At 45.3% G+C, this 16512-nt stretch overlaps 1 protein-coding gene across 2 annotated transcripts in view; it reads right to left on the reverse strand.

Annotated features, from left to right (window-relative positions):
• cop1 (COP1 E3 ubiquitin ligase) overlaps positions 1–15507 on the reverse strand; it is a 141610-nt gene extending 126103 nt beyond the window's left edge. For both annotated transcript variants that reach the window (XM_069937536.1, XM_069937535.1), the window contains exons 1-2: positions 15279–15507; positions 7739–7798 (exon numbers count right to left, since the gene is read on the reverse strand). In XM_069937536.1, coding sequence (XP_069793637.1) covers positions 7739–7798; positions 15279–15460 — 242 coding nt within the window. In that variant the 5' untranslated portion in view covers positions 15461–15507. The remainder of the gene's footprint in view (positions 1–7738; positions 7799–15278) is intronic.
• Between the last annotated feature and the right edge of the window lie 1005 nt (positions 15508–16512).

A 16512-nucleotide genomic window follows, 5' to 3' on the forward strand; every position in this document is an offset into this window, starting at 1 on the left:
GGCTCACTCACAAATGTAGGTTCTAATTCTGAAATAGGTAAGCAATGAGGCACTGACTGAAAATACTGTTCATCTTCTAAAGATTAAAAGGCTTCAAAAGATAGTTCCCATCAGAATTCAGTCATAGAACGATAGAAAACAATAACACAGAAAACAGGCCATTCGGCCCTTGCAGTCTGTGCCAAAACATTATTCTGCTAGTTCCTCTGACCTACTCATTCCAAAACCATCCAGTCTCTCCTATCCAATTTATTCTTATAACTTAAGAGTGAGCCTGCATTTACATCAGATGGCAGCTCGTTCCAAACCCTCATCACTCTGAGTGAAGTTCCCCCTGAACCTTTCCCCTTTCACCCTAAAGTCATGTGCTTTCATATTTATCTTTCCCAATCTAAGTGGAAAAAGTCTACTTGCATTTACATTGTCTATTCCCTTCAATTTTGTAAATCTCCATCAAATCTCCCCTCATTCTTCTATGCTTTAGGAATAAAATCCCAACCTGTTTAATCTTTCCCTGTAACTCAATTCCTGAAGACCAACAACATCTTAATAATCTTCTCTGCCCTCTTTTAGTCTTACTATCCTTCCTGTAGTTTGGCAACCAAAACTGCACACAATATTCCAAATTTGGCTTCACCAATGTCTTATACAACCTCACATAACATCCCCAACTCCTGCACTTAATAATTTGATATATGAAGGCTAAGATGCCAAAAGCTTTCTTTACAACCCTGTCTACCTATGATGCCATTTTCAAGAATTATATATCTGTATTCCCAGATCCCTTTGTTCCTCGCACTTCTCAGTGCCCCATCATTTACTGTATACGTCCTACTTTGGTTTGTTCTTCCAAAATGCAACATCTCAGATTAATCTGCATTAAATTCCATCTGCCATTTTCTGTCTCATTTTTCCAGTTGGTCCAGATCCCTCTGCAAGCTTTGAAAGCCTTCTTCGCTGTCCACAACACCTCCAATCTTAGTGTCATCAGCAAACTTACTGATCCAATTTCCCACATTATCATCCAGATGATTGATATAAACAACAACAACTATGGCCCCAGCAGTGATCCCTGAGGCACACCACTAATCACAGGCCTCAGTTTGAGAAGCAATCATCCACTACCACTCTGTCTTCTCCCATTCAGCCAATATTATATCCAGTTCACCACTTCTCCATGGATACCTAGTGTCTGAACCTTCTGAACTAACCTCCAATGTGGGACCTTGTCAAAGGCCTTACTAAAGTCAATGTAGACAACATCCACTTTCTTGGTTACCTCCTCATTGAAAACAACCTATCTTTCACAGAACCATGCTGACTGTCCTTAATCAGCCCTTGGCTGTCCAACTACTTGTATATCCATCTCTCAGAACACCCTCCAATAATTTACTCACTACTGATATTAGCCTCTCCAGCCTGTAATATCCTGGTTTATTTTTGAAGCCTTTTTTTAAACCACAGAACAACATGAGCTACCCTCCAGTACTCCGACACCTCATACATGGCTAAGGACATTTTAAACATTTCTGCCATGGCCCCTACAATTTCTACACTAGTCTCCCTCAAGGTCTGAGAGAGTATCATGTCAGACCCAGGGGATTTCTCGTCCTTTATTCTTTGTCAGGCAACAAGCACCTTCTCTTTAATCTCTATATATTCCATGCCACTACTGCTCGTTTCCCCTCCTTCCTTGTACACAATGCCAGTTTCCTGTGTAAATTCTGATGCAGAAAACTGTTTAAGATCTCCCATATCTTGTTAGGCTCCACACATAGAAGACCGCTCTGATCTTTCAGGGGACCAATTTTGTCCCTTACTATCTTTTTACTCTCAACATACTTGTAGAAACACTTTGACTTTCCCTTCACAATATCTGCCAAAGCAAACTCATGTCTTCTTTATGCCTTCCTGATTTCTTTATTTTCTTACATTTTCTATACTCTTCTAGTACTTCATTTGCTCCTTTTTGCCTTTATCTGTTATATACCTCTCTTTCTCTTTACCAGATTGCTAATATCCAAGGTTCGCTATGCCTGTTAACTTTCCCTTTAAACCTGACAGAAACATGCAAAACTCTGAACTCTCAAAAAATTTCACCTTCACCTTACTGAACACATTCTTTCCAGAAAACAACATCCCAATCTACCTTTCCTAGATCCTTTCTCATTTTCACAAAATTGGCCTTTCTCCCAATTCAGAAGCTCAAATCAAGGACTAGACCTATCCTTTCCCATAATTAACTTGAAACTAATGACATTATGGTCACTGGTCTCAAAATGTTCACTTACACATACTTCTGTCACCTGACCTGTCTGGTTCCCTAAAAGGAAATCAAGTATTGCATCCTCTCTCTCTCTCTCTCTCTCTCTCTCTCTCTCTCTCTCTATATATATATTAGATATAATATATAATACATTTTATATTTATATATATATATATATCTTCTCTTTGGCTTGGCTTCGCGGACGAAGATTTATGGCGGGGTAATGTCCACGTCAGCTGCAGGCTCGTTTGTGGCTGACAAGTCTGATGCGGGACAGGCAGACACGGTTGCAGCGGTTGCAAGGGAAAATTGGTTGGTTGGGGTTGGGTGTTGAGTTTTTCCTCCTTTGTCTTTTGTCAGTGAGGTGGGCTCTGCGGTCTTCTTCAAAGGAGGTTGCTGCCCGCCAAACTGTGAGGCGCCAAGATGCAAGGTTTGAGGAGATATCAGCCAACTGGCGGTGGTCAATGTGGCAGGCACCAAGAGATTTCTTTAGGCAGTCCTTGTACCTCTTCTTTGATGCACCTCTGTCTCGGTGGCCAGTGGAGAGCTCGCCATATAACACGATCTTGGGAAGGCGATGGTCCTCCATTCTGGAGACATGACGTACCCAGCCCAGTTGGATCTTCAGCAGTGTGGATTCGATGCTGTCGGCCTCTGCCATCTCGAGTACTTCGATGTTGGAGATGAAGTCGCTCCAATGAATGTTGAGGATGGAGCGGAGACAACGCTGGTGAAAGTGTTCTAGGAGCCGTAGGTGATGCCGGTAAAGGACCCATGATTCAGAGCCGAACAGGAGTGTGGATATGACAATGGCTCTGTATACGCTAATCTTTGTGAGGTTTTTCAGTTGGCTGTTTTTCCAGATTCTTTTGTGTAGTCTTCCAAAGGCGCTATTTGCCTTGGCGAGTCTGTTGTCTATCTCATTGTCGATCCTTGTATCCGATGAAATGGTGCAGCCGAGATAGGTAAACTGGTTGACCGTTTTGAGTTTTGTGTGCCACATGGAGATGTGGGGGAGCTGGCTGATGGAGGACCTCCGTTTTCTTCAGGCTGACTTCCAGGCCAAACATTTTGGCAGTTTCCGCAAAACAGGACGTCAAGTGCTGAAGAGCTGGCTCTGAATGGGCAACTAAAGCGGCATCATCTGCAAAGAGTAGTTCATGGACAAGTTGCTCTTGTGTCTTGGTGTGAGCTTGCAGACACGTCAGATTGAAGAGACTGCCATCTGTGTGGTACCGGATGTAAACAGCGTCTTCATTGTTGAGGTCTTTCATGGCTTGTTTCAGCATCATGCTGAAGAAGATTGTAAAGAGGGTTGGTGCGAGAACGCAGCCTTGCTTCACGCCATTGTTAATGGAGAAGTGTTCAGAGAGCTCATTGCTGTATCTGACCCGACCTTGTAGGTTTTCGTGAAGTTGGATAACCATGTTGAGGAATTTTGGGGGGCATCCGAGGCGCTCTAGTATTTGCCAAAGCCCTTTCCTACTCACGGTGTCGAAGGCTTTGGTGAGGTCAACAAAGGTGATGTAGAGTCCTTTGTTTTGTTCTCTGCACTTTTCTTGGAGCTGTCTGAGGGCAAAGACCATGTCAGTAGTTCCTCTGTTTGCGTGAAAGCCGCACTGTGATTCTGGGAGAACATTTTCAGCGACACTAGGTATTATTCTATTTAGGAGAATCCTAGCGAAGATTTTGCCTGCAATGGAGAGCAGCGTGATTCCTCTGTAGTTTGAGCAGTCTGATTTCTCGCCTTTGTTTTTGTACAGGGTGATGATGATGGCATCACGAAGGCCCTGAAGCAGCTTTCCTTGGTCCCAGCAGAGCTTGAAAAACTCATGCAGTTTGGCATGCAGAGTTTTGCTACCAGCCTTCCAGACCTCTGGTGGGATTCCATCCATACCTGCTGCTTTGCCACTTTTCAGTTGTTCAATTGCCTTATATGTCTCTTCCCGGGTGAGGACTTCAATCAGCTCTAGGCTTAAGGGCTGTTGAGGGAGCTGGAGCAGGGCGGATTCTTGGACTGAGCGGTTGGCACTGAAAAGAGATTGGAAGTGTTCTGACCATCGGTTGAGGATGGAGATCTTGTCGCTGAGGAGGACTTTGCCGTTTGAGCTGCGCAGCGGGCTTTGGACTTGGGGTGAGGGGCCGTACACAGCCTTTAGAGCCTCGTAAAAACCCCTGAAGTCGCCAATGTCCATGCTGAGCTGGGTTCATTTGGCGAGGCTAGTCCACCACTCATTTTGGATCTCTTGGAGTTTGCGCTGAAGATGGTTGCATGCGTAACGGAAGGCTCGTTTCTTCTCTGGCCTGGACGGCTTTGCAAGGTGAGCCTGGTGGGCAGCTCGCTTCTTTGTCAGCAGCTGCTGGATTTCCTGGTTATTTTCGTCGAACCAGTCCTTGTTTTTCCTGGAGGAGAAGCCCAGTACCTCTTCAGTGGATTGCAGTATGGCAGTCTTCAGCTGATCCCAGAGGGTTTCAGGGGACGAGTCCATTAGGCGGATTGCATCCTCGAGCTTTGCTTTGAGGTTTGCCTGGAAGCTTCCTCTCACTTAGTCTGACTGCAAGTTTCCAACATTGAACCTCTTTCTGGGGGCTTTACTGTTCCTGGACTTAGGCTTGAAGTGAAGGTTGAGCTTTCAGCGAACAAGCCGGTGGTCAGTGTGGCATTCCGCGCTGGGCACGACCCTGGTGTGGAGCACATCTCGTTTGTCTCTTTCTCGCACCAGGACGTAGTCCAGGAGGTGCCAGTGTTTGGATCGGGGATGCATCCAGGTAGTCTTCAGGCTGTCCCTCTGCTGAAAAAGGGTGTTTGTAATGACAAGCCACTGTTCTGCGCAGAGCTCCAACAGGAGGCGCTCGTTGTCGTTGCACTTGCCGACACCATGCTTGCCCAGGATTCCTGGCCAGGTTTCTGAGTCTTTGCCGACGCGAGCGTTGAAGTCGCCAAGGATGACAACCTTGTCGGCTGTAGAGGTGCGTTGAATGAGGTTGTGCAAATCAGTGTAGAACTTGTCCTTTTCTGGTGGTTCCACCTGGAGGGTTGGAGCATAGACACTGATGAGGGTGATGCGACGCTTGTTTTGAAGGGGGAGTCGCATGGACATGATCCAGTCCGAGTGGCCTGTCGGGAGGTTTTCGAGTTTGGAGGCAATGGAGTTCTTGAGCATGAAGCTACACCAGATAGGCGTCGTTATCCATTGGCTTTCCAGACCAGTAGAGTGTGTAGCCCGCACTGCCTTCTTGGAGGGTGCCTACATCTGCAAGGCGGACTTCACTGAGAGCGGCTATGTCGATGTCAAGTCTGAGGAGTTCATGTGCGATGAGGGCAGACCGACATTCAGGTCGGTGGCTGTCAGCCTTGTCTAGCATGGTTCTGATGTTCCAGCATGCTAGCTTGAGTTTGTGAGCATCTTTTTTGGGGGAGGACGTGGAGGGGGAAGACGTGGACATGTCCTCGGGTCTGCGCAAAGGAGCTTTTAGGTAGAGTGCAGTGTGCGCAGTACTGGCCCCACCCTTTACACCCATGGTTCGTGTGCCGTGGCCAAGCAAGCTGGGACGTGGCAGCGAGGTCCGTGGGTCATAGGTTTTATATCGGAGTGGCCTTCTCCTATGCAGGTTTCTTATCCGGGCTGGAGGGGCCTGCCTCCCCTCCAAGGTCGGACCATACCTAGTCACAATCCAACCTGTCAATGGTGGTTGGGGCCTCCGAACACCATAATCACGCTCCTAAACTGAGTCTGAAATTCAAGGCCTAGGAGGATCGGCGCGCAGAGGCCGTGCATAATTAATAACACTATTATATATATATATTGATTTAGGCTGACTTCCAGCCAAATATTTTGGCAGTTTCCGGAGGACGTCAAGCCAAAATATTTGACCTGGAAGTCAGCCTGAAGAAAACTGAGGTCCTCCATCAGCCAGCTCCCCACCATGACTACCAGCCCCCCCACATCTCCATCGGGCCCACAAAACTCAAAATGGTCAACCAGTTTACCTATCTCGGCTGCATCATTTCATCGGATGCAAGGATCGACAACGAGATAGACAACAGACTCGCCAATGCAAATAGCGCCTTTGGAAGACTACACAAAAGAGTCTGGAAAAACAACCAACTGAAAAACCTCACAAAGATTAGCGTATACAGAGCCGTTGTCATACTCACACTCCTGTTCGGCTCTGAATCATGGGTCCTTTACCGGCATCACCTACGGCTCCTAGAACGCTTCCACCAGCGTTGTCTCCGCTCCATCCTCAACATTCATTGGAGCGACTTCATCTCCAACATCGAAGTACTCGAGATGGCAGAGGCCGACAGCATCGAATCCACGCTGCTTAAGATCAAACTGCGCTGGGTAGGTCACGTCTCCAGAATGGAGGACCATCGCCTTCCCAAGATCGTGTTATATGGCGAGCTCTCCAATGGCCACCGAGACAGAGGTGCACCCAAGAAAAGGTACAAGGACTGCCTAAAGAAAGCTCTTGGTGCCTGCCACAATGACCATCGCCAGTGGGCTGATATCGCCTCAAACCGTGCATCTTGGCGCCTCACAGTTCGGCGGGCAGCAACCTCCTTTGAAGAAGACCGCAGAGCCCACCTCAGTGACAAAAAACAAAGGAGGAAAAACCCAACACCCAACCCCAACCAACCAATTTTCCCTTGCAACCGCTGCAACTGTGTCTGCCTGTCCCGCATCGGACTTGTCAGCCACAAACGAGCCTGCAGCTGACGTGGACATTACTCCTCCATAAATCTTCGTGCACGAAGCCAAGCCAAAGAAAAGAATGTTAATTTAGAAAACTTTCCTGAAGACATTTGACAAACTCACCAATCCACCCCTTTTATAGTATGGGCATTCCAGTCAATATGTGGAAAGTTAAAATCTCCTACTATCACGATGTTTTGTTTCTTATATTGGTCTGCCAGCTCTCTACAGATTTGCTCCTCCAATTCTCTCTATTGGGCTGTCTATAATATAACTTTCCCGTTCCTCAGCTCCACACATATGGCCTTTGTAGGCGAGCCCTCTTTGCTGTCCTGTCTTAAGCACAGCTGTGATATTTTCCCTGACTAGCTATGCCTCTCCATTTCATCCCTCCCCCTCCATCATATCTGAACCCCGGAACACTGAGCACATTTTAATGGAACACAATTGACTTGAATAATACCACTAAACTTTGTCTCTTTGACAGCAACAGTAAGAAATTTGGGTCCTTTCATGCCTTTATCTTTAAAAACTTTGTTAGGTGTTTCTCTGTAAAAATCATGTTTGCGAAATCTCAATAACTGTGGAGAGTCATTTAGTTCTATTGTTTTTTTTCTTATAATTCCTTTGCATTTATAACTAATGAACTCCAATTAAAGCAAGTTTGTAGAGATTAATTTTTATCATTGAATTTCCTATTTCTTATTTATATTTTTTTAAATTTGGACAGTGGTGCAAACAAATTTAGAAATACTTAATGGCATGCACTTACCAAAAACTGTGACCACATTTTGTCATATGTGCCTCCTCAATCATCTCAAAACAGATAGGGCTGTGGAAAAACCAAATGGAAACTGTTACCATCCATTATCATAACAAGATCATGGGCTAATAGTTCATATCACAATGCAATAAGTACCAAGACCTGAGGCAACACTGATCCACAAGCAGATGAATACAGGTACACAATCCTTTATCCAGAGCCCGAATTTCAGATTTTTCCAGATTTCGGAAAGCCAGATTTAAGCTCACCCGAATTGTGCTGCCGTATCCACCCCAACCCCCTTCCAGTCGTACTGCCATATCCCCCCCACCCCCGCCTCGCGCTTCCAATCTCCCCCCCTCACCCGCCCGACTCGCACTGCCGGTCTCTCGCCCGCCCGACTCACTCTGCCAGTGTCACCCCCTCACCCGCCCAACTTGCGCTGCCGTCTCTCTCCCCGCTTGCTGGATTTTGTGTACCTGTAGAAGCTAAAAGCCAAAGCCAAATCAAAATCATGACAGAATGCCCACAGACCAGTTTCCTGTTGTACCTGGCACAGCACCTGGCAATACAAGCCAAAGTAGCAAATGATAATGACCAGCGTACACCTGGGTAAGCCACCTTCTACAACAGCACCAGCAAATGATTGAGAAATTCAAGAGTGCTTCCCCCCCCCCCTCCCCCAACCACACAGATTGTGGAGAGCACAAGTTGCCAGAGGTGTGGAGGCTGACACAGTAAAATCTCCATTATCTGAGATCCAATCAACAAGTAGCAAAAAAAAAATCGATTAAATAAATAAATAGATTTAAAGATAAATAAGAATAAACTTTTAAATAAAAGTTTAACATTGTAAAAGTAAATGTTCTCTGAAGCAATAGCCAACCTCTTGGGAGCAAACATTCAGCCTTGGTCGTGCCTTGCCCACAAGCAGCTCTTTGAATAAAGTTGTGTTTAAATAAAATGACAGCACCCAGGCTGATGCCGCTCGCCACTTTGGGGCGATATTCCCAGTGTCTCCCTATCCCTGCCCAATAAGAGTCTTTATCTTTATTAGTACAGTACAACTCCAATTATCCAAAATAGTTAGGACCAATCCCATTTTGGAGAAATGATTTTTTCAGAGAACCAGTAATTTCTTTTTAAAAACAGCCCAGTAGCAACAGCAAATCACTTGTAACAATGTTTAAACAACAACAAATTTTCGGATAACTGAGGATTTCGGAGAATATGATTTTGGATAATTGGAGTTGTAATGTATGTCATTTATTAGTAAGGCTTTATCTGTAAACTTGGGGGAGGGGATTAATTAGGATGGCGGCAAAGTTAGCGTAGTGGTTAGTGCAATGCCATTACAGCACTTGCGAATGGAGTTCAAATTTAAAGGAAGGTCCACCAAGATCCTGACTGGGATGTTGGCGAGGAGGGGAGTTGGGTTGCACCAAAGGCCTGACCAGGACACTTACATGGAGGTGGGTTGGGTTGCACCAAGAGCCTGATCGGGACACTAGTGTGGAGGTGAGTCGGGTTGCCAGCACAAGGGGAGAGTGTTAATTAAGATGGTAGTACAGTTCCTGCTTTGCGGAAACTGCCAAAATGTTTGGCCTGGAAGTCAGCCTGAAGAAAACTGAGGTCCTCCATCAGCCAGCTCCCCACCATGACTACCAGCCCCCCCACATCTCCATCGGGCACACAAAACTCAAAACGGTCAACCAGTTTACCTATCTCGGCTGCACCATTTCATCAGATGCAAGGATCGACAATGAGATAGACAACAGACTCGCCAAGGCAAATAGCGCCTTTGGAAGACTACACAAAAGAGTCTGGAAAAACAACCAACTGAAAAACCTCACAAAGATAAGCGTATACAGAGCCGTTGTCATACCCACACTCCTGTTCGGCTCCGAATCATGGGTCCTCTACCGGCACCACCTACGGCTCCTAGAACGCTTCCACCAGCGTTGTCTCCGCTCCATCCTCAACATCCATTGGAGCGCTTTCATCCCTAACGTCGAAGTACTCGAGATGGCAGAGGTCGACAGCATCGAGTCCACGCTGCTGAAGATCCAGCTGCGCTGGATGGGTCACGTCTCCAGAATGGAGGACCATCGCCTTCCCAAGATCGTGTTATATGGCGAGCTCTCCACTGGCCACCGTGACAGAGGTGCACCAAAGAAAAGGTACAAGGACTGCCTAAAGAAATCTCTTGGTGCCTGCCACATTGACCACCGCCAGTGGGCTGATATCGCCTCAAACCGTGCATCTTGGCGCCTCACAGTTTGGCGGGCAGCAACCTCCTTTGAAGAAGACCGCAGAGCCCACCTCACTGACAAAAGGCAAAGGAGGAAAAACCCAACACCCAACCCCAACCCAACCTATCCAACCAATTTTCCGCTGCAACCGTGTCTGCCTGTCCCGCATCGGACTTGTCAGCCACAAACGAGCCTGCAGCTGACGTGGACTTTTACCCCCTCCATAAATCTTCGTCCGCGAAGCCAAGCCAAAGAGAGAGACAGTTAGTTTAGCAACTAGCGTAACATTGTTACAGCGCCAGTGACCGGGATTCAAATTTAAATTTTGTAAGCTACGGGAATTACCTGATAAAGTGAACTTTACATAATTAAAGAGAATCCTGATTTTTTTTTTCAAATTACTTTATATTTTGCACTGTCTTTTGTATTTTAAACAATGTATTCTTAAGGAAGGTATATTAGTTAGGCATTGGAATAGTGAGTCTCAGTCAACCGGAACATTTGCATATTCAACATCTGCGATCCCTGTATGTGCTGGATAATGGGGATTTTACTGTACTGCAATTTAGAAAGCACTTGGGGAGGAAAGAAAAGATATTTGGGCTTCATATAATCAAATGGAATTAGCTAAGCAAGATATACTAATGGCATAGATAAGGTGGGCTGAAAGGGCTCAATTCTATGTTTCTGTGATTCTAAGATTTTATGAAAACATCTACAATGGCTGTGAGGGATAACAATTCATGAAGAAGAGCTCAGGCCCGAAACATCAACTGTCAACTACTTTCCATGAATGCTGCATAACCTGCTGAATTCCTCTGGCATTTTTGAGCATTGCTCTATCACCAGTAACCATGTCAGATCTCACAATGGACTGAGGAAAAAGGTCTATCTCACCATCCAAACTCTGTAAAGAAAAGTCATAGGGCATTGTTCACTAAATTGTTAAAGAGGTCAGTTTTATTGCCCATAATCACAAAACAGGGCTACTTTGAAGCAAGCATCAATGTCAAACTATCCAAATGCAGCCTTTTACAAGGTGGATGAACATGAATCATCAAGACATAAGCCACAGACTGAGTGGGATTAGCATTGGTGATTGGCATAAAAATAGTGGGATAAACGTAGAACTGTACATCACTGAAATAGGCACTTTGGCTCAAAAGGTATGCAGTGACCACGATGCCAATCAAAACAACCCATATGCCTGCACATGTTCCATATCCCTCAATTCCCTGCATGTTAATGTTCCTGTTTAACTGTCTATGTATCTACATCTACTACTTGCCCTGATAGCACATCCCAACCAGCTACCATTTTCTGCATTAAAAAGAACTTAGCAGGAAACAAGGAGCAAAATCAATCTGTGCTGCAATACTCCAAAGGGTCCTGCCATTCACTGTATATTAAAGAGCCTCTTTCTATGCTATGTGTCTCTATAACATGGTTATTAAGAAGTGGTGAGTGTTACTACTACCCCGACAATACAAATTACTTAAACAACCAACATTGTCACTGTCACTCTTTAATCATTGCAACATGAAGCAGTCAGTGGCATTGCCCACTGAGTAAATATATTTCCAGATGGAAGCAAGACCATTCACTCACCCATGTTCACAACAGAGCGAAGAAGGTCAGTGTCACCGATCTCTATTTCAAAACAGTGCCAGGAATATGTCTCAAATTATTCTATGAAATACTGCCCAGAGGAAGTAGTCAATGTTACTACCCATTAGCTGAGCAAGGGTCTGAGAAAGCAGTCACTGTAATTACCCAGGCTCCAAAGTAGAAGTGGTAAAGACAGGTACAATGACATTTTGAAGATTTGGAACAGGTACATTAATAGGAATGGTTCAGAGGGACATGGGCTGAAAGCAACAAATTAACTCGCTTGGGTAGATAACTTGGTCAACGTGGAGAGAACTGGTTTTTGTACTGTAAAGCTTTGACTGTGACAAGAGTCACTGTTCAGTATTTAATTAGGGGACAAGGGTAAGAACATTTATCTTATTTCCATTTACCAGTTTGAAGTTGGCATCACACACAAGAACAAGAGGAAAAGGAGCAGGTGTCAGCCATCCAGCCCATTGAGCCCACTCCATCGTTCAATAAGATTATGACTGATCTGGTTTTGGACACTGCTCCATCTATCTACCTGTTCCCCATAACTCAATTCTACTAGCATGCATTAATCCATCCAAATCTGTCTTAAATATATTTAATAATGCACCCCAACTGCTTCCTTGGGCAGAGAATTCCACAAATTCTCTGATTCCCAGATGAGGACTGGCATCCACTCTTCGCTTGATTAATGTTTCATCATTTTGTGCTAGACATTGTTTATTACAATTTAAAGTGGTACACAGAATACATAAAGCTAAACTTAAATTAACTCACTTTTATGCAGATGTTGATTCATTGTGTGAAAGGTGTAAAATTTTGGAGGCCTAATTCACATTTTGGGAATGTCCCACATTAGGAAGATTCTGGAAGAACATTTCCATACCCTTTAATTGCCTTGTTTGGCTTTATTCGCAATCTGACTATACCTTTGTCAGCATCTCAAGAGCAGGTTTTAGTACATTGATAGTCAGACGAGGGGTTTTAATGAAATGGAAACATGAACTTCCACCGACTACATAACATAATGGCATATTTAAGTTTTGGAAAAAATAGATATAATATCAAAGAGAATTCCACAGATTTACTACTCTCTAGGAAAATAGTCCCTTCTCATCCCTGTCTGAAATATATTCCCACAAATCATGAAGTTTTACCCCCTAGTACTAGTTTCACATTCCATGTGAAAACATTTTTTCTGCCTCTATCTTTTCATAATTTTATGTTTCTTTAAGATCCCCTCTCATTCTTCTTAATTCCACCAAGTATAGCCCCAAGAAACTCAATCTCTCCTCATAGGCTAACCCAATCATCTGTGGAATTAACCTGGTGACCCTCCTCTGCACCATCTCCAAAGTATATGCTTTCTTACACAAGGAGACCAGAAATACACTCAGTATTCCAGGTGCAGGCTCACCAGTACTTTGTACAGTTGCCGCAGAATTGCCTGCTCTTCAATTCAATCCTCCAACGAAGGCCAACATGACCTTTGCCTTCTTGATAACCATCACATCTGCAAACCTACATTTTACAATTCATACACAAGAATTCCCTAGTCTCTCTCTACACAACATGCTGTAAGCTTACCATTTAATAATCTGATGATCTACTTTTTCTTCCAAAGTCAATCACATCACATTTACCAACATTTTACTCCTTCTTCCAGACTCTTGCCCACTCAATATAACTCTCTGCATCCTTGTTCAATTTGTTTTATTAATATTGTGTCATTGGCAAACTTAGAAATGATGCACTCACTCCACTCTTTCAAATGGCTAACATATATTGTGAACAATTCCAAGTCCAGCATCAAACTCTGCAGCACCCCATTTACCACTGATTTCCAACCAGAAAAATCACCCATTTATCCCAAATCTCTGCCTTCCATTGATTCACTAGTCCTCTATCCGTGTTAATGCATTACATCCAACTCTATGCATCCTAATCTTATGGACATCTTTCCCGCAGTACTTTATCAAAATTTACAATGTTCAGCTGTTCCCCATTTTTCACTGAACTCATTTATACTCAAAGAACACCAATAAATTTGTCAAACTGTTTCTTCCCTTCCTGAATCCTGATGGAACAACTTCTATCCAGAATTCTCAGTATTTCTTCCTTAATGACAGATCCAAGCATCTTCTTAAAGACAGATGTTAAGGAACCTCCTACAAAATTACATGCCTTTTGCTTGCATTCTTTTTTAAACAGTGATGTGACATTCTTGCTCTTTCAAGGTGCCAAATATGGCATTTCTTTTCGCAGCCTTATTCCATCAAGACCTTTAGACTCATGAATTAGCTCAGCACAACCACTTTGGTAATAGTGATTGTTTCAAGATATTCACCTCATATCCATAACATTTCTCTTCAGCATTTTGGTTGTGTCGTCCAGCTTAAAAGCCCAACACAAAACAGATGTTCAATTCCTCGTCCATTTCAGCATTACATAGAACATTAAAGCACAGTACAGGTCCTTCAGCCCATAATGTTGTGCCAGCTTACAAAACCTAGTCAATGATCTAAACCTTTCTACCTCTCACCCTTTATTTCTCTTTCATCTCTGTGCCTGTCAAAAAGTATCCCTATTGCACCAGCACCCACCACTGTGTTTAAAAAAAACCCATCCTAACATCTCCCCTAAACTTAACACCCCTGACCTTGTAGACATCCTCTAGTATTGAGGAAAACACAAAAGTCTGCCAACACCGTGAATGAAGGAAAAAGAAATGCTGGAGAAACTCAGCATGTCAAATTGCATAATTTATATAGCAAAGATAAAGATACATTTACCAAGGTACAAGCAAAATGTAGGCAGGAGCCTGAATAAAGTGGTAGGGGGAGGGGCAGGAGCACGGGCCCATAGGCAAGAGGTCATAGGTGGATAAGGGAGAGAGGACACAAGAGCAAATGGGTGAGGGGGTGGTTCTGTGAATGGAGAGAGAATAGGGTAGAGAGGGAAAAGGGAGAGGCTCTGTGAATGGAGAGGTGAAGGCGTGGAGAACTGGAGGAAAGGTGTATTACAACAAAAGGAGATGAGATAGAGTAAAAAGGAAAATAGGGAATGGTCTAGCAGAAACCAGAGAAGTCTATGCTAATGCCATTCGATTGGAGAACACCCAGACAGAAAATTAGGTGTTGCTCCTCTAATTTATGGGTGGCCTTGGCTTGACAGTGCATGAGGCTACTGTATCCCTTCGAAAGATCCACCCTATTATGATATTGTAGACCTCTGTTCAGTCATCCCTCAACCTTCACTCAAAAGAGAGACGGGGAGCCGGACACCTCCGTCCCCTCCCTGCCATGGGTTCCAGAACCACCCTCCGCATCCCCAGAACCTCCTCCTCCCGTCCCACTCCCAACGGGATTGAGCACCTTCCGCAACCCGCTCCTTGATTCGAGGACCACACCTCCCTTTCCCCAGGTCCCCCTCCAGTCCCCTCACCCCGGGACACCCCCAGAACTGGACTCCTCCGCCACCACAGGCCTTTCCGCCCCGCCAGGGGGAGTGGCAGCGGGTGGGCAGGCGGAGGTTGGCCGGGAGCAGTGAACCTCGCCGTCTGGGCGAGGAGTATGACAGGGGCCGGAGCTGGTGCTGGAGGCCTCGGTCCGATATCGCCGTGTGGGCGGGCTCACACTTGGGCCGGGCCCCGCCTCGGTCTCCCGGCCTCGACTCACCAGACGAAGTCGCTGCTCTTGTCCTCGTACGAGTTCACCAGGCCGTTAAGAAGCGGCCGTTTCTTGTTGCCGCTGGCAGGAGCTTTGCCGGGCCCGCGGCTGCTCCCTGGGGCTGGGGCGCCGCTCGCAGGGCCGGGCACAGGGCCGGGCTGCGGGCTCGAGCTGTGGCGGTTACTCGCCATGTCCGCGCTCGGGCACTGCTCACGCAGCGCCGCCAACCGCCGGAAAGACAGCCCCGCGGCATTCTGGGAATCGTAGTCCAAAGGATTCAGAGGGTGGAAGGGGAGGGAACGGGTCAGGCCAGAGTGACGACTGGATTCTCGGCTCGATGAGGAGATAGAACGGGCCAGAAGGTCGCTCCTCAACTGAGTCTGGTGGCAGAAATATTTTCATTTTGAACAAGAAATGTTCTGGACCAGTGTGCCTTGTGTCAGTGGTGGGCAAACTATTGGAGGGAGTTCTCATGAGCATTTGGAGAAGAAAAGTCCAATTCGGGATAATCAACACGGATATGTTGGGGCAGGTCATGCCTTATGAGCTTTGATTGAATCTTTTCAGATGACAAAAGAAATTGATGAAAGCTGGGTGGTGGGTGCAGTGTGAATGGATTTTACCAAGCCATGAGGTGTGGGCTCCTTAAACCTCAACTGAATGGATTTGAAACCTGTTTGATTGCAGAAGGCAGAGAAAGGGGAATGGTAGATGGTGTATACTGCCTGAAGATCTGTGGTTAGTGTAATTCTGCAGGGATCTGTTCTGGAATTCTCACCCCACCGCTGTTTGTGATTCTCAATAATGTCAGACAAAGAAAGATCAGTAAGTGGAGGTGGAGTGGGTAGTGCAGAAGGTTGTCCGAGGTTACAACGGGATATAGGATACAGAGTTGGGAAGAGAAGTGGCATAGAGTTTGAAGATCTGTGTGAAGCCATACACTTTGTACGGATGTAAAATTTCTCGCAAAAGCATCCACTTGGAGGTAAAGAAATATAACTGAAGTTTTATCCCTTCTTCAAGTCAGCCACTAGAATGGTGTAGTAACAACAACCTTGCACTCCATGTCACCAGAACCAAAGAGCTGATTGTGGACTTTTGGAGGAAAAATCTAGAGTGTACAATCCAATGATCATTGGGGGAAATCAGAGGGTGAGCAAATTTAAATTCCTGGGTGTCACTATTTTGGAGGACCTATCCTAGACCCACAACTCAAATGTCACCAAGAAGAAATAGATCACAA

The sequence above is a fragment of the Narcine bancroftii genome, chromosome 5 (genome assembly GCF_036971445.1).
Source record: "Narcine bancroftii isolate sNarBan1 chromosome 5, sNarBan1.hap1, whole genome shotgun sequence".
Classification (NCBI taxonomy): Eukaryota; Metazoa; Chordata; class Chondrichthyes; order Torpediniformes; family Narcinidae; genus Narcine; species Narcine bancroftii.